We start from the raw sequence: 24,876 nt of genomic DNA, 5'->3' as shown, positions 1-24,876 counted from the left end.
CCATGTACAGCTCCTATAAGTCAGGTTATAGCATCCTGAGCTCACAGTGTGGCACAACTGGTGAGGTCTGCATAGGTGAGCTAATGAATTGGAAAAGACAGCAGTGAGCAACATCCATCATGAAAGAGAAACGCTTCACAAGGCAGCTGCTGAATGCAAGGTAAAGGAAAGTAACCTGTTGTGAGAGAGACCTTTACAACACCCACCAAATTGCTTCACTCTTCAGCATTCCTCAGAGCCATGATCGACCAAATTCTGTTCAAAACAGGCCTTTCACAGATTAAAAAGACAAAAACATGCAACTAAACTGGGTGAAGGTGTTAACAGAATCACTGATTTTCCAGGAGAAAAGGACAAAGCTATTAGAGAAAGTGCAGCAGCAAATCAGTTAGTCACTTAAGGTAAAGCAGTCTGTGACATGATGAAAAGGGGAGAGAAAACCAAACAGCAAAAAACCTTTTCCATTGCAGCTATCTTCACCATGGATTTTAGCAGGCTGACACCCACATACCATGAGGTGACAGCAAACTACCCTAAAGGCCTTTGAAGGACCCCATCATTTACAAAAATCATCTAGATATTTGGGTACTTATCAAAAAGAAAGGCAAAGCACCACTGAAGCAATCAGAACCTATCTTTGTGAGGCCCTGCAAGGGGGTCAAATATTTCCTTGAAAAACACTTTTAATCTCACAGAAGCCATGTCTTCATGGTCCATGACTGTTGCCAACTGCAGTATTGTAATAAAACATGTTAATGCCAGTGCTGCACTGTACCCTAGCCTGCATTCTGATTATCAAAAATCCTGGAATTGCTTCCATGGCTTAGACAATTTTCACAGAAAACTCAGTGGCCCAACCCAACCCCTCCATCCAAAACTACCTTTGATAAAACAGCAGCTATTTCAAAACTATGTTTGACAAAAGAGCAGGAATTTCTGTTAGTTTTACTTCTAAGATAAACTAAGATAATAATCTGGAAAAAAAAATTAAGAATTAATCATTACACAGTGAAGTATTTTCCATTCACTCTCTGAAAGAAATTGCAGGATATCTGTTCTGGATCAGCAGCAGTGACAGGAACTGCGATCTGTGTCCAGGCAACCTAATTTCACAGATCAGACTGAAATTACCTGGCAACCTACTCTGCCTCAGACAAACAGCACAGGTTTAACAAGGGCTTCTGCAGGCTGGGCTTCTGCTCAAGTGGTCTTGCATTTAGACATAATACAGTTAGCCAATTACCCAGTAAATTAAAACTATTTCCTAAGAAATATTTATTTCATTGAAGGCCATATTTAAACATTCTCTAAAATGTTCTAATAGACTAAATTCAAATTCTTTACAAAGTAACGAAATAAACAGGCAGAGACATAGTACTTACTTTTTATTTGCTTCTTAATGAATTTTGAATGGTCCAACCAGTGCTAAAAAAAGAAAATCCACACTTAAAAGAAGTTCCATTTCAAGATTTTGTTGACTCCATAACAAACTCATTACAGTAAAATTTAACAGATAAAAATCTCTTATAAGGAAATATTGTCATATTTCTTTTCTAAACTTCTGCGCATTGATTGAAGTGTTTATTGGCACATTCTTCACATACCTTCCCATCTTCCCCATGGGAAAGCTTGATTTTTAAGTTCATCAGTACTGGCAGGGAAGCCACTCTTCAAAATCCAAGGCCACAAAGCAGTGGTGTGTAAGGAAAGGCACCCTTTTGCCCCAAACCCCTGAGTTTCAGCCTCCTTTAAACCTCTGTTTGATGGAGACCCTCCAGATCCTGTATTATCCTGTCTTCCACTGCATCATAGCCAAGTTTTTTCAAGGTAAGGATGGAGACTTAACCCCACTAAAAGCATTTGGGAAACATCTGATGTATACCCCACCCCTTTCTGTTTAAACTAAGGCAGAAGATCTGGAATAGTGCAACAATGATGACAAAAACATATGATTCCTAGCAAAGTTTACACACTCTTGTCAGTGTAAGTTGCCTCTACAGAAAGGCAGCAATAAACACAATCTGGTATAAATTTAGCTTAAATCTTTCACAGTCTCTGCTCCATGTCCTACAGAAGGCTGCAATCTTATTGGAAGCAACTCCATGTAAATGTTTCTGTCATAAAAAGTGATAAGAGTTAAGGATTTCCTTGAAATAAATGTTTTTCTATCTTTATATACATTTTAAAATTATTTAAAATTATTTAACTAGGTACTATGAAACAAAAAACCTTAGGGGAAGAAAAAACCCTCTTCCTTCTTTCCTAAAGCATCAATGTTTTCAGAAAAAGGATGATCTCTCAATGACTACTCATCGTTACACCAACACCATGATACTATGGCTTAATAAATGTGTGAAATTATTTGTTGTCTAGTAATACTGGCATTTATTTAGTAAGTATGTTCTAAACAAAGGCAAAAATTTATCACAGGTATAGAGGTGTACAGATCCAAAGTCTGACAGCTTATGACCCTTACAGTAAATAAATCTCACAAGAGGTAGAAAGACAAATGGAACAATGATTCTGAAGGTGATTTTACTTGCAGGAGATCTGCAAGACTCCCTTAGGTGAGGCTGCCAAGAAACCCATTCTTACACTCCCTAATCTGGTAGAAATGTCTACCAGAATGGAAATAAAACATTACAGCAGCTCATATGACTATATTCCTTAGAGTTGTAAGTAATTTACTTTGTATCTACTTTGCTCTGTTATGAAAAATAACAGCTTTGTGAAATCTCAAATTTTTTGATAAGGAAAAAAATATCAACACTGAAACTTTGTCTTTTTTTTTTTTTTAACTGAAATTATGTAAGTCTGTTACTTTCACAGCTCCAGGGCACATTAATTTTTTATTCTTCAAATACCTAGCTATGAAAATGTCTTTCTATTCTATATTTATTTTGGCTAAAGAAAAGCCCCTCAAAGACAAATATAATGAATGCATTAAAAGAAAAGTTTAGCTTCATGTAAAAAACATCCATAATACATGCCAAAATCTCCTGTTAGTACATGTTCTGGAACAAGCACTGCACAACCTGAACTATAATTATTCCCAATGAAAAAACAGCTGATCGTCCCTTTCTTGGCATGTGGTCTTTAAGGTACATTAAAGCTCAAATAAGGGTAAGTTTCAAACTGATTATTTGCAACTGCAAATACTTCAGATAATGGCTAAAAAATACCTAACAAGACTCCAGGAACTGCTTGTGCAGACCATTAACAGAGACTATATTTTAGACAGGAAACTATCATCACTCTCTGTACCTAAGCAGCCGGAGGCAGACAGCTCCAGGAGATAAAGCACAGCAAGCATTAAGGTCACCTCTCTTCAGAAGCAGCAGTGAGCTGCTGCTTTACCCCCATGCTACACTACACATCAAGTGTGTGATGTGCCACCACACGGATTATAAACACGAAGACAGAGGTAGGGCATGGACTGACAGTATTACTGGCCCAGAGCTCCCAGGCCTGGAAGGTTTCATGCAGATTTATGAACCAACTCCAATTTCAAAGTCAGATATTTCGTGCAATTTCTGTGAAAATCAGGCTGAATTTAAACACTCCTTTGCCTCAGATAATGTCAGAGGGCTTCTTCACACTGTGTACTACACCAGCTTTCCAAATGTCCCTCTGAGCAGAAAAAAACATCAAAGCACTCTAGCAAAAGCCTAAAATAGGTTTGGGCTTGGCTAGACACTGCTTGCTGACTCAGTTAGAGGGAAGTGAAAGCAATGAATTCTGAAGTCTCACTAGGAAGCTGAATAAAACCAGAAGAGACTTGCTCTCTCAGCACCTAAATCTGTAGCTCTGCCTTTCTTATGTTCTGGCTAAGCAACCATACACCATTTCAGGATCCAGACTCGGCAAAGAAACTTAACTATGGATCTCACAGTGTACAACCAAAACTGACCAGATTCATTTCAATCACCGTATTTCAACCCTGTATCCTGTTTTGACTTGGAAATACCAGTGGAGAACAAGGAGGAGGAGAACAAGGAAAGGGATTAATTGCTTTACGACTGTGTTATGATAGCTTAGACAGTGTCTAAGCTCCTTTACCCGTAGTAAGGGAAGAAAACCCCAAACCTGAGCAAACTGCAGGTAATCAGAATTTAATGATTATGCTAGAACAGAACAAGTAGTTCAGCTGGAAGGGACCTACAACGACCATCTAGTCCTACTGCCTGACCACTTCATGTTAAGGGCATTGCCTGAACATCTCTTAAGATTGAGTCTGGGGACATCGATTACCCCTCCAGGAAGTCTGTTCCAGTGTTTGACAGCCCTCTAGAAGGAAGCATTTCTTCTTCCCAATGTCCAGTCTGAACCTCCCCTGATGCAGCTTTGAACCACTCCCATGCATTCTTTCACTGAATACCAAGGAGGAGAGCTCAGCACCTCCTTTTCCCATCATCAGCTGCAGAGACCACTGTGGTTCCTTCCTTAATTTTGTCAGGTAAACAGGAAGGTCAAATGCTACATTAATTCCTCTTTAATCTCAACAAAATTTATTTGCTCTATCAAATGAATAATGCTTCCTATGGTATTAACTGACATAACACAGTAGCTATTGACTGGGATTCATGTGTTGAAAACAAACACCAATCAATTCCATACGAAAGAAGCACAACTTAAAAAAATAATTTCTTAAAATACCGGAAGCATGTATTTATCTCAGCATGGTCTGTTGATCACTTGCTTTATTGAAGTGAAGAGGAAAAAATAAGTACCTCAACATTTCCTAATGGTAGCAGCCAATATTTTCTCAAAACAGATACACAGCAAAGATACATTTGTGTCAAGATACAGCAGATAAACTATAGCTGCTAAAGCAGTCAACTTATAAAGACCATGTGAGTGCCAAATGAAGACTGAAAGGAGAATTTCCACAGGCTGACACAATCCCATCACACACCTGAGCTTTGCAAATTCCACCGCCACTCTACTTGCTTTCTAAAAGAATGAAAATTCCTTGTCTTGATTTATACAGCCCTCAAAGGTGACCTGAAAAGAAAAAAATTTGCATTTGACCCTTTTTGGTTGGCTTTCTTTGCTAGTTTAAAATGCATGAAGAACATCTTGAATAGACTGTTCTCCCTTATGCTTATTTATATATTTAACTATCAGTACAAAAAAGACCATTTTTACTGAAAGTTTTATTTGCCCTCTGAAAGGTATCAGTTTAATGCTTTCTCAAGTCATGCCTGGAGGTACAAGAAAGAATCATGCTCAATGATTAAGTCCAGAAAAGAAGGTGGGCTAAACAAAAGCCAGCACCTTTAAAACCAAAAGTCAATTATCCCTTCAACTGTCTTCTTGCTTTCTGGTTTCCTAGGCACCTGAATTCTACCAAGCTGCCTGCCATTACTCACACAGCCTTCTAAAGCAGAGAGGTTAAAAATGTATGTATCACACGGAGGAAGGAATCGCCAAAAAAATCAAGCCAATAAAAATTCTACCCACCAAACTATAGTTTGGGGATTTCTCTACAGTTACTGATTTAAAAGAAAGCAAAGGCGCAAAAGTTTTCTTTTCTTTTGCAGGTCACCTTTCAACACTATTACAGAAAACCAAATGAGAACTGGAGTCATGTAGAAACTCAGGAAGTACACAAACATATACTTAGAAACAGGATAATCTCCCAAGATTTCACAACTTAAAACAATGAGCTATTGTTCTCATGTTTCTCTAATCCCTCCTAGAAAGTTATGTTCCTCTCAAAAATGAAGGCTCACCTGACTGATGACTTCAGCTGCCTACTAAAGGGCTGCAGAGAAGACGATCAACACTTCTCAGAGATATTCCATGGCAGAAGGATGAGTGGCACCAGACTCAGGAGAAACCCCAGCTAGACAAACACTGTCACCATGAGGCTGTTCAGATAAAGCACAGATGCCCAGGATTGTGGAGCCACCATCCTTGAGTATCAAACATGACTGAACAAAGCCCCAAGAAACCAGAAACAACTGAAGCTGCTGTGAGGAGCTTGGATAGAGATACCCCTTTCAACAGACAAGACCTGCAATCATCTTTCAGGACGCCGTGCTACAATCTCACCTACCCAATTTGAAAGAAAATAAAAAAGGAATGCACTTCCACTCAAATAGCATTATAAAACCAAGCTGGGATTAATGAGGTGAACAGCTTGTGTCTGGGCTCAGATGAGACCAGCTTTTCACAGAATACGGCAGGATCTTACAGGAGTTTCAGTCTCAGCTGGCCAGTTTTGATTTAGACTCTCTTTGGATACTGCTGTCAGTATCCTGTTGAACAGGGCCCTGGCACAGTGGTACAGTACCACATCAACACTGCTGGAGGTGCAAGGACCAGCCTGATTTCTATCTTCTCACTGGCCTGAACAAGTCAGACTAGCTGCCCTCTTGAACTGACACCATTCCGCAGTTCCTATGCCAAGTTCCCTCCCGCCCTGTGAAGCAGGGCTGCCATCTTCCCCAAGTCAGACACACACTGTGACAGTGCAGGCACTGCAGGGTGCACTGCAGCAAGTAATGCTGTCCAGCAGTACAAGGCCACTCCAGAGCCATGAGGGCACTGGTAGGCCTTAATGGGTCTTTACCAGCCCTGAGACCTTCACATACCGTGTGGCATTCATGGAAGTCTGGCCTGTCCCAGCCAGTCAGCACAGAGCCATCTCAGAAGCATCCTGATAAACGGTGTGGCTTAACTGCAGACCAGATAAACTAACCAAGAATAATAGAGAGATATAGGGACATCCTTCAAGACCATTAGCCTACCCTAATTCATATCCACATCCCTCACATCTTAAGAAGTCATGGCAGTAATACCAAAAGAACATTTTGGTTTGCAGATTTGATGCGACAGAAACACAGAATCACACAAAAATTATTTAAAAATTTGCCTGGTCTAGAATATTTCTCATTCGATTTACTTCACAATGAAAGCTGATACCACTCCAGATCAATTCTAGCAATTTACCTTTAATTTTGATGCCTATATGCAAATGTTTAAAAACAAACTGAAGGGATTTGTAACAAGTAGGCAACAAACCTGACTAAATCTGTGGAAGAAAACTGAGAAAACCACTTCAGCTTATGCTCCAGCCACACACAAAGACAAAAGAAACCAGCACAAACTGTTTGCTGTCCTGGAGAGAATTCTTAACACTCAGAAGAGAGGTGCAGAAACATCACTGACAGACAGCATCACAACCACCTGCCCTGTATGCCTGCTTCTCAAATCTGTGTCAGAAAAATGTCCTCCCAAAACAGCAGGTGCTACTGGAAGACTAAAGACTGGAATTTGCTAGTGTTTTGGAGTCTTCCACCAGGTGTTCACAAACCACAATACAGACTTGGACAGCTACAGCTGGAAGTGTTCCACATTCATCAGGTGTTCTGCATCACTGGTGAGTCAGCCACACTGCCTTTGTCCAGTTACTGCACTGGCATTCCTATCACTTCCACTATTAGAAACTGAAGCATCAAGTGTTCCAAGGATGTTCTATAGCTTTTGGGATCCTCCAGCTGTGACTGGTATTTTTTGCTCTTGGCTACACTCAACAGACACCCATCCTGCAACAACCACAGTGTTGTTGTTCATCAAACAACAACGTCAAACATCTTCAATGTTGTTCATTGTTCAAAGTGCTCATCATCCAGAGGAATAAGAAAGATTCAGGGAGGGGAAACTGAGTCACAGAGGAAATGTCATAGCTATTCATGGGGATAATAGTATGTTTCTAACAGTAGCAGAAAAGGAAACACTTAGCATTATCAAAATATTTACCAGTCTCCCTTCTTTTCCACATCCAGTGTATTGAAAATAAGGTCCTATTTTCTTTTTCATGAACACTTGTTAAAGTATTAAGAAGTACAAACGGAAAAAAGACTCTCAGACATCACACTATGAGGCTAATTGACTGGTTTGAACTGCTCATTTTTCCACATCCCTCGCATCTTAAGAAGTCATGGCAGTAATATCAAAAGCAGCAGCTGAAAAAAAAACTGATCAATGAGCCCTTAAAAGAAAATTCAGATAGATACAGCAGAGGCAGTCATAATGAACCAAGGCACTACAAGTCCCTGACCCAATACCTGCTGAAACATCCAGGAATCTAGTTCTTGATGTGTAGAGGAAATTGTTCAGCTTGCTTCCTACCCGCCCCCCAGCACTACTGAAATCCTTTGTCGTGAGTCATACATAATCCTGACTCTCCCAGAACAACCTGGCCAGATGGCTGCCTTTTGTAGAGGTGAGGATCTCAGTGTCAGAATCAGTGCATCCTGACACACTGCTGGTCAGGCCCACTCTGGGCAACACAGTTCTGGCCATGTTTTTTCCCCTCCTGTCTTTGTACTTGGAGCAATTGTTTCCATGAAAGCCTATTTCACTTCTGCACAATCTTCTCCTTGTCCTCCCTCCACTGTCTTCTCACCTCTTGCATCAAAACCCAATATAAGAAATTGGTCAATACTGAGAAGTCCAGATGAAAAACATGATTAACCAGGACAATTCACTGCAGGTTAGTCCTGGCACTCATCTTTCCATGGAACCCTGGTCCCCACATAGCCTGCAGGAGGCACAGGGAGTCCTCACACATCAGTCTTGCTGTATACACACTGTAAATCCAGTGCTTCCCAACATGCCAGATACACTGGGTGCAACCACGCATCCTCAGAATGGTTCAACTGGCTGCAGAGCACAGCTGGGAATGGGTGATCCATACGGACCTTCTTTAAGCTAAGGGGTCTTTGTGACATTAGAGATCAGACATAAAGGACTTAAATTACTTAGAGGATCACAGAAAGAGACACGTATGAGAAAAGGGACATTTTCATTCTTTTGCTTCCATCTATTCCCAGGGATGACAGCAATTTATCTGCAATAAAAAACTCCAAAAAAACCCCACCAAAACCACAAAGATTTATCTTAAAAATTCTTCCCTTTCAATTACTCTGTAATTGTTTGTGCGAACAGAAACAAAATCACGATGGAAGCAAGCAAATTCCAAGCTAATAATCTGGGCCAATCCTTCAGTTACGAATTCTTATGAAACACAGGAGGGGCTGGGAGGATATCCATGTTTTGGCATCATAGGACAGAAAATTGAAACAAAGAATGCAATTGTAAAAATGGAGATACCTAAATCTTGAGAAACCCTAAAAAATACAGAGCTCACAAGGAGGTATTAACCACAGAAAGCCTTTTTAAAATTAAAATAATTTAAAATAAGAGACAAAAAAAATGACACTCCTGGATAGAAAATGAATAAACATTAGCTACCAACAGCCAAAAATAAGTGTCAAACATCCAAATCAACCATAGAATACGTTGCATGCAACCAGTTTCTACAAAGATCAATGAAATACTTCCTCATGGCAACTGAACTTCAGTAGTATGGTCTCCCAAGATTTTATTATTGCTATTCCCAACATCAGCTAAAACTTTCAAGGCCTCCTGCTTTTCTAGAAAACACAGACTGTAGTAAAAGAAACTAAGAACCCAGTGAGCTTTGCGTGTTCTCTAAACCACTGCAGAGATCTCCTACATCAAAGTGACACCCTTCAATCACCCCAAGCACAACTACACTGTTGAAGTTCTGTAACAGCTTGAATAAGAAATTGTTTTATTGTATTACAATATTTCTACTAGAGTTAATAGCAAGTAAGTCAAAATACAACAGTGCACTAAGATTTGTTTTTGAATAAATTATTAGATGATTATCTACATCCTTTTATCATTCTGCATCCTTCTACATTCTTCTGATGGATATCTTCAAAGAGCACAAGATACAAACTAATGCAGAGTTTACTGAACAGGCATTTCAGTATTTTCTGCATTACTGCTGACATCTTGCTTTTTACAGCTTTATGGGGGGGGATTTGTATTAAAAATAAGCTGTTGAAACAATTAAAGTTTTTTTCTCTTTCAAAGCAGATAAACCCTAATCACGATTTTGTTTTCTAAATCGCAGCTATCAACACTGCTTGTCCCAACTCTGGCAAAGTTTCATGACTTCAGGAAACACAGTGCACTCAAAAGCAGCTGGCCTTGGAGCACACAGAAGCAATCTCTGCTATTCAAAGACTATTTTGTGCTCTCTTACTTGTAATGGTGGCTTAAAGATGTTTAGCCCTTAACAATATATACTAAAGACAAAGGCTTAGAACCTCAAAGGGGTTTACACAACTTTAATCTCTAGTTCCCCACTTGCCATTGTGTGTCTGGGCTGGCACTAAGCAGAAGCCCCAAGATGGCTATGCATTAATTGCTGTGCAAAGGAAAAGAGCAGGTCACAAGTTCAAAATAGACTAAGGAAGGTTGTTAAAGCATGGAACCTTTTGGCACAGGGTGCTGGGCAAGATAAAAGCTTGTGCCTTGAAGTACTCTAAGCTCTACTCTCTGCCCATCTCGAGCCAGACCAAAAAAAAACCCAAGAGCCAAGTAAGAGCTTTTGGTCTTGCACTTCAGTGAAGGTAAAGAACTTTGTCATCAACACTCCTCTTAATTCAGGACATTCCAACTCTAGCACCAAAGCCTTGCAACCAGAGTTGGCTTTTTTCAGAGCCCCCCTAGCAGCAGTTCACAGCTCTCATCCCTCTTGTAACTTTAGATGCATCATGTACTTCCTTCCTTAATAGAAAAAAGAAATAGCACGCAAACAAATCTATAACACCTGCATGTATAGGCACATTTTGCCCTCAACACCAGTGAGAGAGGTACATACAGAAGACATAGCTACTCATATCTGCATCCTTCTTACCAGTCAAAAGAGCCCTTCAGTTTTGCAAACATACAAGAAAATGAGTCTTCCCAGCATCCTCAGCCTGGCTTCTTGCTGAGAAAGGATATTTCACTCTCCCTTTTTGCTTCCCTTCTTTCAAAACATTATGGAACTCCTTGCTAGGTAACTATTCCTAGCTATCAAATTCGCAGCTGATCCCAGATGATTTGACAATCGGTGACAATATAATGTTTTTTTCCCATTATAAGCAGGCTCTGCACTATTAGCTGTGTCCTTTTAATCAGATCCATCATAAAAGTAAACACAATTTACATATTAGAAATTTTATCAAGAGCACACACACATTAAACCACCTAAAAATCCCAAACCCATTATGGACATACTTCATTCAAAACATCAGTTTTCAGTGATATTAAATTAATTTAGACATCAGGATAATGTTTAAAAAGATTAATACCACCTCTCAAACACACAAAAGCCCTTCTTCCAGTATCAAATCATTACAGTACCAGGATAGGTTTCTTGTTTGTTATTTAAAGTGACTGGTAAAACACAGAAGATAATGCAGCAGCTTAAAACACTGACCCATTCTTTGACCCAAGCTTGTAAGAGAATAAAGCTGAGAATTCTGGGATGATAAACTTTGAACCTACACAATATTGCAGCTACATTATCCCATTATTTTAATCTAATCCCAGAGAAGACATCTTCTATTGCTTCATGCAAAAACAGTTACAAACTGATCAGAGAGCACTAAAGGAAACACTTATTTTCCAAATATGCATATTTTCTGTGTGCAGGCTTCTCTCAAACTTCCTGTTCACAGAGAGTGAACAGACAAAGGAAAAGATTAAATATATGTCAATACAGTGTAACCACGATGCTGTAGTCTTTTAACCCTATCCTATTAATACAGTAGATCTGTAATTTTTTTCTTTTTAGAATTATTTTACCTGTAGATACTGGAAGTCCTTATATAAGGAAGAAAAGAAGAACTTTTAGCTAAGACCTTTCGCTCTTGCAAATGAACCTAAACCTACAAAGCAACACAATGAGTGCGTGAAACAGCAAAGAGAGAGAATTTACAAGAAATCCTTGCCTGCAAAACATTTTGAATACCATGAGTCTGCTAACCATAAAGTAAATTTTTCTTTACCCACATTCATTTTTTTCTAACTTGTGTGCAATCAAGTCACATGCATGTCATATAAAATGACACAGGATTCATTCAGAGAGTGTAGCTTCATGTGCAAGAACCAGACTTGACATCACTTGCTACAGCAGTGCATCCCGCGGTGCCAGCATCTCTCCATGGAACCGCACCAGCAATACATTTATGATAGGCAACACAAACTACTGCAAAGCATAAAAATCAACTTCAGTTATACTCACTGTAATCTGGGAAGCATCCATGAATTGCAGGCCAAAGTAATCCGTTTCTACAAGGTCCAAATGATACACAATCTGGTCAAACAACTCCTGTCCCTTTGCATTTTTCTGTAACAGAAAAGAAAACACCTTTTTTTTTTAAACTGGTCAGTGTGGGTTTGTTTGGGTGTGTTTCTTTTGAAGTTAAAATGTGTGAGAAGAGATATACAAAGGAAAATACCAAAATAGCAATTCTATTTATTCTGAAGAATTGCATTGACATATATTTTTATTTTCCTCAGGAAATAGAGAGTGACATGCTGTTCTTGTCTGCAGCTATTCCAACAGCGTAACATTTCACTCTCAAAGAAAACATTCGAAGTTCATCAAAACTAAAAATGTACAAAGGAAAGGGAAGGCTTATGCCCTGCAAGTGTCCTGAGTCACAAAGCCATCATTTTGTACCCTAGGAAATCAGGTTCTCCAGGAAAAGACTGCTTAACACACTGCCTGAAATCTGCTGGCTATCAACAGCCATGCAGTGCCACACCACCAGTGAAGCTGCAAAATAAATTGTGGACAGCCTGAATACTCAAAGACCACTGTGAAGAAAATTAATGGTATTTGATAAGAATCTTTAATTTATGTTGCAAATTGCCATCATATTTACAGCCTTCAAGTGAAGAAACAAAAAAGGGCCAAAAAAGCTGTAAATCTTACTTCAGATGCCATCTGAAACGTGCCAGCATGGAAACAAAACTTTACAACTAAAACCCCAACTATGGAATACAGGTAAGGGTAGAAAACTTAGCAGATATTAAATGTAGGCTGCATTGGCCTGGGTACTTGTTTTGAGGTTAAGGCAGGAATTTAGATAATCTTCAACACTAGAAAATCAAAGTTTGAAGATTACAGGTGGGTCGGAGGAAGAGGCAAAAACAAACCAATTTTTCATGCAAAACATGTTGAGTTACTTGGGGAAGAAAGTTTTCAAGTTCTTGAGCAAAAACATCCCTTGGCCAAGAATACATGAGACGATCATAAATCTGAGTAAGATACTGAAGCTACAGCTGTACTTTATACAGGGAAGTACTAATCAGGATCCACTTTGTGACTGCTGTCTCTCTTACAACTTTAAGGATTTTTTTTTTTTTTTAATTTTTTATTTTTTAAAACTAACATACTAGGCATTTCCACTTTACCCCAAAATGTAGCAGAATTCACAGAGTTAAGCATTCAGTTCCTCTAGTCTGATCTTCTGCACAAAGGCAGCCTCAATCATAACATGCACAACTCCTGTTCAGGGTTCTAATCTGTCTAAAATCAGTTTTTTTCAGCAATAAACAAAATGACAAGTTACACCTCTGTTTTTCCAAGAAGGTCAAGCAAGCTCAGGTAAATTTATTTAAGTTGGAATTTTATTTATTTAAGTTTAAATTTTATTTAAGTTGTACTTTTCGGGTTTTTTTAACTAACAAAACAAAAGAACAGAAAGCGAATCATATCAAATTTCAAGAGTGGAATTAGAAGCTCTACTAAAACAAGCCACATAAAAGCTTAATACCAGCATTAAATTGTCATTATAAAACACTGTTTCATTATTTTGAGGGGGGCTAGAGGTGGATAATAGACATTCTTAACCAAAGTTACACATTCTATTAAAGGCAGATAAGAATACAATGACTTCTTAACACAGTACATTGCTAAGAAATCATCTTTACTTGTACAATAATTGTTATAAATTGAACAAAAAGTAAAAGAACATATTTTCTCATTTGGAGTAAAATCAGCACTTGTTACAAGAAGCCAAACCAAAGCACAACAAAATTTAAACAGAATTTGCTTAAGTGAGGGAGGAGAAAACCCTCAAAAGCAATAAAAAGAGAAAGATCAGAACATGAAAAATTCAAAACGTAGGAAAAATGCACTTGATACCCTACTCTGCTCAGGGTTGCTTGCTTTATGGCATTAACTACGAGTCTATGTTTATCTTCCACTGCCACACACCCAATAGAAACCAGAGAGAGCACACTCCACCTTCTGTACCCAAGCAGCAGTTAATGTTTAACATGTGTTACACGCAGAATAGCTCTGCACGGCTAGACCATAAAACGCAGTATTACATACATAGCTTACAGGAGATTGTAACATTTAACTTGTCACTAAATGAGCTTTCCCAGCAACTTGTATCACTCAAACCATAAAGCTGCTGCAGCCAGCAAATTGCTGACAAAAAACTTTTCTTTGAGATGTTGCACTACAGGGGAGGATAGAAGCAACTAATTCCTTTCCTCTACTAACAGTAAAGGATGACCTGTTCTTCTTTATTCTGCCTCATCACTGACTGACAGCCCAGGGGTCAGATTGTGGACTGATAAATTAATGTGCACTGAATGAACTAGGTGGAATAGGCAAAATAGAAGGCTTTTTCCTTAGGCATTGCATACGCATGATTGTGGTCTGTAGAGCAAAAAATGTCTGTATTACAATAAACTTTCGATTTTCAACGTCCTTTTCTTCTCCCCTCCTTCTAGACAAAACAGTAGCTAATAAACATGCTTCCCCTTTCAAAATCTGGTACCACATAAAGACAAGAAAATGATTTTGTACAGTAACATTTTCATAGTAGATCTAATCATCTGGAATTTAATAAATCAAACTCTCTCTAGAGATATTCTACTGGTGCTTATTTTCTGAAGATACAACTAAAAATCTCAACCATAAACTAAAAATATTTTACTGTCATATCTTGCTAGACAGATGGTTTAGAAGTATTAGATGTGAATGGCCTGCATAACTTATATCTCTATATATACTATTACATAGAGTTACTATTTTGTTGGTATGGAACCTGCTCTAACTGGGAGCAGTGATGTAAGAGAAGTTGCAAAATCTTGTGTTGGCTTGGGTTTTTTGTTTGGTTTTGTTCTTTTTTTTTTTTTTTTTTTTTTTTTTTTTGTCTTTGCTTTGTTTTGGTAGGGGTTGTTTTGTTTTTTTTTGTTTTTTTTTTTTTTTTTTTTTTTTGTTTGTGAGGTTTTTTTGGGGTTTTTTGTTTTGTTTGGAAACATCCAGTAAAGCTCAGCCAGTTTCTGGTGGAGTGTTCCTTTGAACTCAGGAGAACTTGTGTGAGCACCGTGAAACCTCACGGGCAAGCACTGAGAGGGTGGGCATGAAATGTTCAGCTTACAAACAAAACTACAGCTTCAACCTAAGGCAAAACTGAATGTTAGCATGAGGCAGGCACTTGATGAAACACAAAGACTGAATTACACTTGCAGACTGGGAACCTCCCTGATAATGACCAATCACTGAGAGGAAGGAAAAAAAAAAGAAGTTTCTCCCGTCAGTCATCCCTGTTCCACCTAACAGTTACCAGTTTTGTCCACTCTGTTTCATTAAAACCATTCTCAAATAAACCCCCATATCATCTTCCTTGGGATCATGAATCACATTCAGAGAGAATTCTCATGTTAAACGAGGACTCACTGCAAATCCTACAAGGACTCCGATTGGGATGGGTATAAAGCACCTTGCACAGCCACAGTGACAGCTGCACAGCCCACATTTCAAGTAGGCTACATTTTTGGCTGCCAGAGAGTTCCCAGTTTCAGGGAACCTATGGAAATTCTTGTCAACTGAAACATGACAAAACAAAGATTAAACTCTCTAATTAGAAACTCTTCCAGACTTGACAGAGAAATAGGCAAGAGGTTTTAATGTGCTTCTGGTAGACATGAAGGAAAGAGAAAATTGATCAGCCAGGGACATTTTACACCAACTGGCCCTGTCTGAACAAGCTGTTTAGTGTTGGTTTTACCTATTCCAGAGCTCTTTAAAAGGTTTTTGCCAAAGGGCATGAAAAGTGGGCATACAAGCCGGAAAAGTCCCATTTTAGTGCAGATACACTGCAAGGATGTCATTGACCACTCTCAGAGCACATACAAGCAAAGCTGGAGAGCTTCTGCCGACACCTTCCCCAAACTCAAGTGCAGTTACTTGAACCTAAGTGGAGAGGCTGAAATTCTTGAGTCATATTAGAGAGCTCAGACTACAGGGCTACAAACAATTAACAGATTTCAGAAATAGTTGAAGCACTGCTTGGGAAAACAACCTGTCAAATAGGCCAAGAGGTACATGAAATAGTCTGCCAGCTGACAAAATGACAAACAAAATTAAGGAAAATAAGTTATTGCCAAGAGAAAATTCAAAGCCAATTAAATTTCCAGTCAAAGGCAATGCATCCCAAACTGAACAGTGAGTAACAACAGCAATGGGTAGGTAGGGCAGACTTGGTTCCTGTTTTGAAAGAAAACGCGAGATGATATATTCTGCAATATGTTGAATGTTCTTGTAGAGTGGGCTGCTGTGGTCTCATGGTCACTGACTTCAGGTCTGAGCTTCTAGTAAATTCTTAAAGGAGCCTTTGTAGCTAGCAAGTCTCACCTCTACAGGCCTGATACTGCCCTGCTCTGGTGGCACCAGCATTTCCTCTCCTTGGCATCTCCTGAAAACAGAGAAGCTCAGTATGCTCCTCTCAGTGCTCTTACATCTGAGCTGTTATTAACTCAATTTTCAAACTTAAAGCTCATTTTCAAACCTAAGGCTTTATCTGTTGGCCATACTGCTTAGCAGTGAGAATTCACTTTGCCTTTTAGCAGTCAATGGCAGTGCAGTCTCCAAGTGTTTCAGACAGGCTAAACATGCATTAAAGCCATCTGTGCTTTAATTAGCTCTGACTCCTGGTGCTCAGTTATCATCTGTCCTTTAACTTGCTTTCTTCTGGATACTCAAGCCCTCAGTTGCTCAAGCACACTCAGCTGTACTGAAAGCAAGCAGTATTTCCATAATTTTAAGCACAAAAAATGGAACTCTTCTACATTCTTATAAATCAAGGGTATCTAACAGCTTCAGCCAAGTGCACGTTGGAGGCCATGGCTGGGCTTGCAGAAGCTGCACTGAAAACTATGTTTATCCATTCCAGCAGTAGAGAGTATTGTCAAAGCTGGCAGCTCATTTTCAAATTCCCATTTGCACCCTGCCATCCAGAGAGGACACCCTGGAAGAGGACAAACTGCAAACCAGCCATGGCCTTGGTTCCTGCCCCACCCTCCTCTGGGGGCCTAACGAGTAGATTCGTAAGAGTGGGGAAAGAGTTGCATTTTTTGTGCTTGAAATCATGCAAATGTTACTTTATTTTCATAAAATCAGTGCTAAGTGAAGAAAAGCAAGTTATTTACTAGCACATCATACTTCCATGAGGCTGGCTAACTTGCTCAAGCTGCAGTGAAGATGTCAGGTTATTTTCTTACCAGCCAACCATTGCCTTAAATTTTCAATTCTGGCTACAAGCTCACTTGCAAACGTGACACTGTTCAAATAACCATTAAGCCTCTCACCCTGTCATGGCAATAGCACCAGTGCCTGCTACTGCATGCAAACGATGTTTAAATGTAGTACAGACCATAGAAACAAGCAGCTTTGCTGAATGTGCCCAGCAGAAAACGCAAGTGATGATGCATGTGAACTTTTATCTGAAGAAGAACAAAATTCATTTTAGTTCCTTTGAGAAATTAGCTGAAAATAAGAATCAAAATCCCCTTAACTTCCCCTGGCATAAAAAACTCAAACCAAAAAAAAATCCCAAATGCATACACACACCACCAAGCCCTCAGCCCTTCATCAGCAGACAAAAGCATCCCGTGAATGGTATTTACTTATAACCTTGAAAGAGCACACATTTTGCTCACAGTCATTTCTGTCAAGACACCAAACAAAAATTGCTATTTCCTGAGCAGAAGTGGCTTAGAAGCAAAGTTAAAGAACCCCTCAAAAAATGACAAAACACCAAAGAAAAAGAACCCAAAACTCCCACAAATAATAAACCAAACCAACAAACCAAGCTGCTTCCTTCAAATTAGTCTCTAAGCCTATGATAAAAGTCTCAAAAAATAGAACTCTCACAAGTCATATCCAACAGGGGGACAGAGGGAACCTCAGATAAGCACATAACCACTTAAGAATATTCTCTCTGTGGGCAGACTGGCTTGACAGTGCAAGCAAGCTGGGTTCCTGCATCCAAGATGCCAGCGAGAATTTGCAGACAGTCATTAAGAAGAAAAAGGGAATCCCCTAACAGTGGGTATAGTATTGCTGCACAGCAGCATTTTTTACCAGCATCCAGACTTTCATCTCTCTACCAGCTACTGGCAAGAAGATTCAGTGTTCGCTGGAGGAGAAGCCTGAACAAGGACAAATAAATAGATCACCATATTTTTTATGTACCAAGTCTCTACATAAACCCAAATGGCACTGGGCTTCTAGTCAGGTCATAGTACATTTACCATGCTAGTGTGACATTGAAAAAGTCTCTTGCACTGGCTTATGCTTTCTGCCTGTTATATAAGGGCAGTCACTTGTCAATTAAAAACAAACAAATTAAAAAATGGCTCAACAATAAAAAAGTAACAATTAAAACAAATAAAGCAAACAAAACCAAGAAACCTAAACTACTAAGAACTAAGGGTGGGGAAGGATAATACACTATTTTCAAGCTCTGCAATAGGAGTGAAGAAAAGATTTTTCATTATTCACAAAGTACAAACTCATTAAGATGAATCAAAGAATGAATTGGCAGCACAGCATTATAGAGAATACACAGACAATAGAGCAGAGAGGAAATTACCTTAGATGGAAACAATCTCCAAAGAGTCCAAAGCCATGCCAAGTAACCCATTGGAGAGATTCCTATGTACAGTAACACAAACATAAAGCAGCTCCAGGAAAGTCAGGTGAGATTTGAAGGGAGAGTATAAGGTTTCCTTTGCCACTCCACGCACCCCTGCTTCCAGTCACTTTCTCCCCCACCTCTCAATCACATTCTGTCTCTTTCTCAACTGGACAAGTGAACCAAACTTATAAAATGATCTGAACAATGCTAACTTTTTCTGAAAGTTGGTTTTGCGCAGTTGTTTTTGAAATAGGCACTTTCACTAGCTGAGTTTTACAGTACAGCCATTCAAAAACAGATTATAGTATCATATCCAGAGGCTCAGAAGCCTGTTTTGTTGCTTAAAAAATGAGCAAGAAAATACTATGTCTCAAGAGCTGCATTATCTGGAAGGGATAATTTCACCATTTGCTTGAGTTTGTTTTTTTTTTTTTTCTTTGAGAAGATGGGATTGTCCCAGGCTGGACACAGCTGGTTTCAGTAATCTCCACAGCAGACCCACTGACCACTGGCAGTGGGGAGCAGGACATGGGTACAGAAGTCACAAGTGAAGGAGTGGATTTGAGTTAGGGAAAGAGTCACCTTTGTCTTGACCCATGAACTTTTTAATTCCTATTTTTTCTCCATATTTTCTATGCCCATCCTGCAGACTGAATGAGGGGGCTGGGTAGGAGTCTGGCTGATGGCTAAGGCTAACCCACTGCAGTGGGGAAACCCTTATGGAGGGCAATTTCGTATTTCCATCAGTCGTCTAAAGGGCATGCTGTCTTTGAAAAGCCTCTAATCTCTCCAAAAGTCACATGAAGGGCAGGCAAGTACTACCATCGTGGGTGCCCTGTACGTGCAATTATTATTGTCAACATTATTACCAGCAGCGACATTTTTATGTTATTGGACTCAGATGAAGGTGAGGTTCTGCTCATTGTCCCTATCACCTACACATACTACTGGCAACACAGACCTCTTCCCAAGAGAAAAGCACTGTCAGCACTTCTAAATGAGATCCTCAGGCAACAGATAAAAGCAACCATCAGCCACAGAACAAAGCAGTAAAAAAAAAAAAAAACACCAAAAAAACCCTTCCTTGCAACTTTATATTCTGGAAGTCGGTCTGGACTCCTGTTATTTTAGGGACAGGTTACCCCATCACAATTACACACTCAGAGGCACAATTAAAAAAAAGGGTTACTTGTATGTAAAGAAGATTCTTTTTCACCCCTAGAATGCCAGCTCCCTCTCCTGACCCACTTGAAATATTGCATGTCCCTCAAACACAAAGTGGAGGAAACACAAAGTAGCTAGGATGAGGAGAACGAAAACCTATGCTGAGATTCCTTAACCTACATGATTTCACTCAAAATATAATTTACAGTTCTGTATTCCCAGAGGAAGAGGTATTGTTTGGCAAAGCTAAGGTATGAGCATTGAAGTGGAAGCCACCTCTTTGAGATGATACCATCAAATACAACATGATGCTCTAGGCTTCCTTTGCCCATTGCCCTCCTGCACAAATCATGATGGGATAGAGGTGCCAATTTACTGGAGAGCTAGAGAAAATTCTAGGTCATGAATTTAAACTGCATTTGAGAAGTAACATGGAACACCGGCAAAGGATGACATTAAACAGAGCAAGGAGAAATAGGCAAGTGCTATCAGAAGAGAATCCCGGGAGAGTTTAGCAAAGACTTAGCTCTTTCTTATGCTAATGCAGCACCAAAGTTTTAAATGACATCTTTGCTTTCTTATACACCTGCATTTGAATGCTTCAGGAGTAGAAACAGTTTTAAACAGGTGCAATTGTACAAACAGAATTTTCCATATAGACACATCCTTCATATACAATTCACGTGTATGGGTGCCTGACTCAACTATTTCCAATTTTTTTTAACTTGTTTTTAAATAGGACACCTTTATGCCTGTCTACAAAAAAGCAGTTCATCAATAAGGCTTTCGTGGCAACCTTGCTTCAGCATAAATGTAGCTCAGACCAGCAGTCAGACACACAAGCAACACACGTAGTTGTACTTGACATAAATTAAGGCTGCAGGGTTCCCGCTCTCCCAGCCAGAGAAGTCACAGCTTCCCTTCCTGACTCCTACCCAAGAGGTTTGTCAGGGCAGCTGAAGGCCTTGCAAAGAACTGGCTACAGGGGGAAGTTACATCACTTAAACATCACTACTAATTCAAGCTAACAGGGCTTTCAAACCCCCTCCCCACACAAACTGACCACACAGCACAGCCTGGCATGGGCCTGGTAGGCCAAAAGTTGCTTCCTAACACTGGTATCCAGGCAAGGAGGAGGCCACGAAGCTGTGCTGTGGCTGGAAGGCAAAAGCTAGAAGAGCTGCTCTAGGAACTGGTATTATACACAACGCCTTAGAGAGCGTCGCTTTTGGGGGCATAGAATAGAATCCCCACCACCATCTTCAGACCCATTAAAGCAAAAAAGTGCAGATCCCTTTAGCAGTATTGCACCGTGTATGCTGCATTAATTTACTTTTATTTATGCCTGGATAAAACCAAAAGTTCCTTAGAACCACTCTTCTCCTCCAGCATAAAATTGCACGCTGTTAATGCCACATAGTTCACAGACAATTATTTCTATGTTGGTTTTTTTTTTAAACTTAAATAACATATACTATTTGTAGCACTTTTCATTGCACAAAATTAATTCTACATGCATGCCAGCATTAGCATTAATTACCTATAATAACTACCTTATAATGTGCTAAACCTTCCATATAGATTATATTTATTATTAATCACTCTGACAGTTACAGCCACTAATAGAAGTTCAAAGATGTGAAACAGAAGCAGTGACCAAAAAGGAGTTTGGAACTAGAGGATGAAGCTCTAATGCGGTCTTTTCCTCAGAAGTTCTGTGGATTTAAAAATGCAAAGAAACTATTTTTGAAGTTATTTATTCAGACAGCCAACTGACTTCAGTACTCTTCACTCTGTTCTTTCATGCACTAAGTCATAGGATAGGACCTCTCCAAAGAATCAACCCCAATTATCTGCTTTTCTCTGAAGAAAACCAGAAATCCAGAGACTCAGAAAAATCAGTAAACCCTCTTAAACTGCAAGTTTATAATCAGCAGATTTAAAAACAAAGGAAGAGCAGGGAAGTTTGTCAGTAAAAGTACTTAATTTAGTGGACAGCCAGGAAGATGTGATTATTTTTAAACACAAGCAAAATTAGACAAGTATATGCAATTAAAGACAATCAGTACAAACTACATTTCTCTCAAGGAAGACAGAATATCCAAGAAGAAAAGCCATGTGGTTTTTATTAAAAAAAAACTTCATTAGAACAATTATAAAAAAGAATAAACAGCAGTTCAAGCTAATAGAAAGCACCTCTCAGATGATGCTACTGCTCAGTTAAAACCAATGGCAGACCTAGGTTTATTTTAACGAAGTTTAGCACTCTAATCTTCTCATTGCTGCAAAGGAATTACAAGAGAAGATAAATTCTCATCATGCAGAGAAGTATTTAACTTCTTGCTCTCTTATAAATATTCAGATCTGAAGGACAAGTGACCACCTTATTGTACTGAAATAGGCATGGCAGCACAATGTCCTGTTTATCTTCTTTCTAAAAGATGAACAAGGACTCATGTCTGGGTATTTTTACTGAATAAACTTAGGAGTTCTGAGTGTTAATATGAGGAGAAGAAACACTGGGTTTTAGCCAAAAATGATTTGTTAATAATTCATGCCTACCAACAGATCATCCAATCCTGTTAGGTAAAGAGGCTGAGAAGATAAAAGCTCTCATTATTAACAAAACCTCTGACCCCAGAGTCAGTATGAAGAAAAGGACAGTATTCATCAGAATCTGGAAAAGTGATGTTATCAAAGAAGAGAGAAAAGAAGAACCACTAATCTGCACAAATGTCAGGCTCCTTCCCTGTCAGGTTCCCTGCATGCTGCAGTTTTTGCTGCCTACTTGGAGGGAGTGTCGTGTACCAGCACTTCCTCTGGATGTACTTTAAAGACAGCCTTCAGAAATTTTAAGGCAAAAACACAGATGAAAACATGTGGTCAAAGGTACAAGTACATACATTCCAGAGAGTATAAACAGACTTGCAATAGCTAGAAAGCTGCCCCACATACGGTTTGATTTGAAAATCCATTTGCAGCAAGCTCCAGCTTTTAGTCATTTAGAAGATTTGAGTTTTGTCTTCACGTTGAGGGTTGGCTACCCCGCCTGCGCCATGCTATGAAATGGATTCTGGACATTTGCACGTCAAGGGGAAATAGAATCAAAAAACTCTAATGGAAATTAAACCCAAGCACCATAAAGGAGTAAAAAAATATAGTATCAGCTTTTCAGCTGGCTTATGATAAATGTGTATTAACAACATCTCAATAGGAGCTTGCATGTTTAATTCAGACCACCACACAAACACAGAAACTTTGCCATTGCCGTACTGACTGCCAGAGATTCAGTAGAACTCATTAAACAAGTGACACTCCCAGTTTACTGTGCCAGGCTAATGGGGCATTCCTTGTGGCTGTTCTTGTCACCTGGGCATTTTACCTCAACAGAAGTTTTGCAAAAATTTTATTTCTTAGAGTCTGAATCTCAAGACAGATCAGACCTAACACTCCAAATTGGCCAGTCACACATGGCTGAACAGCTACCACCTCAGTTTTTTAAAATAACAACTTGATTTTTTTAAAGTGAAACTTTTAATATTTTTTTTTATTTCAGGGGAAAAAATGGTCACTAAGGCCTTACTCATAGTATGAATACTTATCCAAAAGTCCCTGCAACACAAAGCCACTTCACAGAATAGGTTTTAGTTGGAGGGATAATGAACTACTTAAAAATGAAACCACTCTTTGATGGCTCCAGCAAAGACTGTACCATCAGTTCTTTGCAGACATTAACAAAAATCTTCATTTATAAAGCAAACAAAATGGGTAAGTCCCTTTATCTCAGAAGTATTTTATTTCACAATGAAAGTGAAAGCAAGAGCAGAGAACTCCTACAAACTTGCAATACTTCAATTAAATATCCAACAGAACTTAAACTACCAGCATTAATATCAAGCACTCTGACAGTCTAAAAAGTTACTAATTCATTGGAGGATCATACTTTGCTGCCCTAATTCTGTTTTCTACCACTAATCACAAAATCATAGCATACCAGCTTGGAAGGGATCTCAAGGGTCATCTAGTCCAACCCCACTTGGCAAAAGCACAGTCTAGACAAGATGGCCCAGCACCCATCCAGGTCAATCTTTAAAGTGTCCAATGCTGGGGAATCCTTCGCTATCCTGGAGACATTATTAATATGAACAACGTTTCTCATTGCCAGACTTACAGACTTGGACAGAGTCAAGAGCAAGCTCTTCTGTTCGAGCAAAGTTCTGCAAGCCAAACTCTGGCTGTAGGGGCAATTTTGCTGCCTGACAGCTTTTAGATGACACCAGCAACTCAGGTAACTTCAAAGTCATATGTATGCATGTAGCCAGCAGAGCTTTTAAGTGCAACCAAATACACCACCACACCGATGATGCAGGAAGAACAAGTGTCAACTCACTTGCTCAGCTGTGCCAATTCTAAAAGAGACAGCATGTTGAGAAGTTTATTCAGGCTGAGCAACAAAGCACATATGACTGTTGATACAGCCAGAGAGTCTGTAGACTAAGAGAGACTCGTCTTTCATCTCCCATTTTCTACCATCAACATATGGTAGAAAATACCATATGTTGGGGGAAAACAAGCAATTTACATGAAGAGAGTGATAAGCTGAATACTCACTCACCAATCACACACAGTGATGATTGTTAATTATGCCTTTTTATCATCTAGGACGAAAAGACCAACCAAAGTTGTTTATCTTGATTGTTAGGATGTCAACATGGTCTCCCACAGCATCCCCACATCCGGACTGGGGCACTACACTCTAGATAGGTCGATTACTGATGTCTAGACCACTGGCCTCAAAGGGGAGTGAGTAGTGGTTTGAACACTACCTGGAGACATGCTGTAATGAGAATTCCCTTAGGCATCTATCCTAGAACCTAACTTGTTCAACACC

At 39.3% G+C, this 24,876-nt stretch overlaps 1 protein-coding gene across 2 annotated transcripts in view; it reads right to left on the bottom strand.

The window, feature by feature from the left end:
- EPB41L4B (erythrocyte membrane protein band 4.1 like 4B) overlaps positions 1-24,876 on the bottom strand; it is a 165,949-nt gene that overhangs the window by 102,430 nt on the left and 38,643 nt on the right. For both annotated transcript variants that reach the window (XM_066185305.1, XM_066185315.1), the window contains exons 2-3: positions 12,119-12,223; positions 1,383-1,425 (exon numbers count right to left, since the gene is read on the bottom strand). In XM_066185305.1, the coding sequence (XP_066041402.1) occupies positions 1,383-1,425; positions 12,119-12,223 (148 nt within the window). The remainder of the gene's footprint in view (positions 1-1,382; positions 1,426-12,118; positions 12,224-24,876) is intronic.

Source organism: Chamaea fasciata, unplaced genomic scaffold (genome assembly GCF_029207755.1).
Source record: "Chamaea fasciata isolate MVZ Bird 193981 ecotype frontalis unplaced genomic scaffold, bChaFas1.0.hap1 SCAF_1, whole genome shotgun sequence".
NCBI lineage: Eukaryota > Metazoa > Chordata > Aves > Passeriformes > Sylviidae > Chamaea > Chamaea fasciata.
The sequence above is the reverse complement of the archived record's forward strand: the minus strand, read 5'-3'. Positions and strand labels throughout refer to the sequence as shown.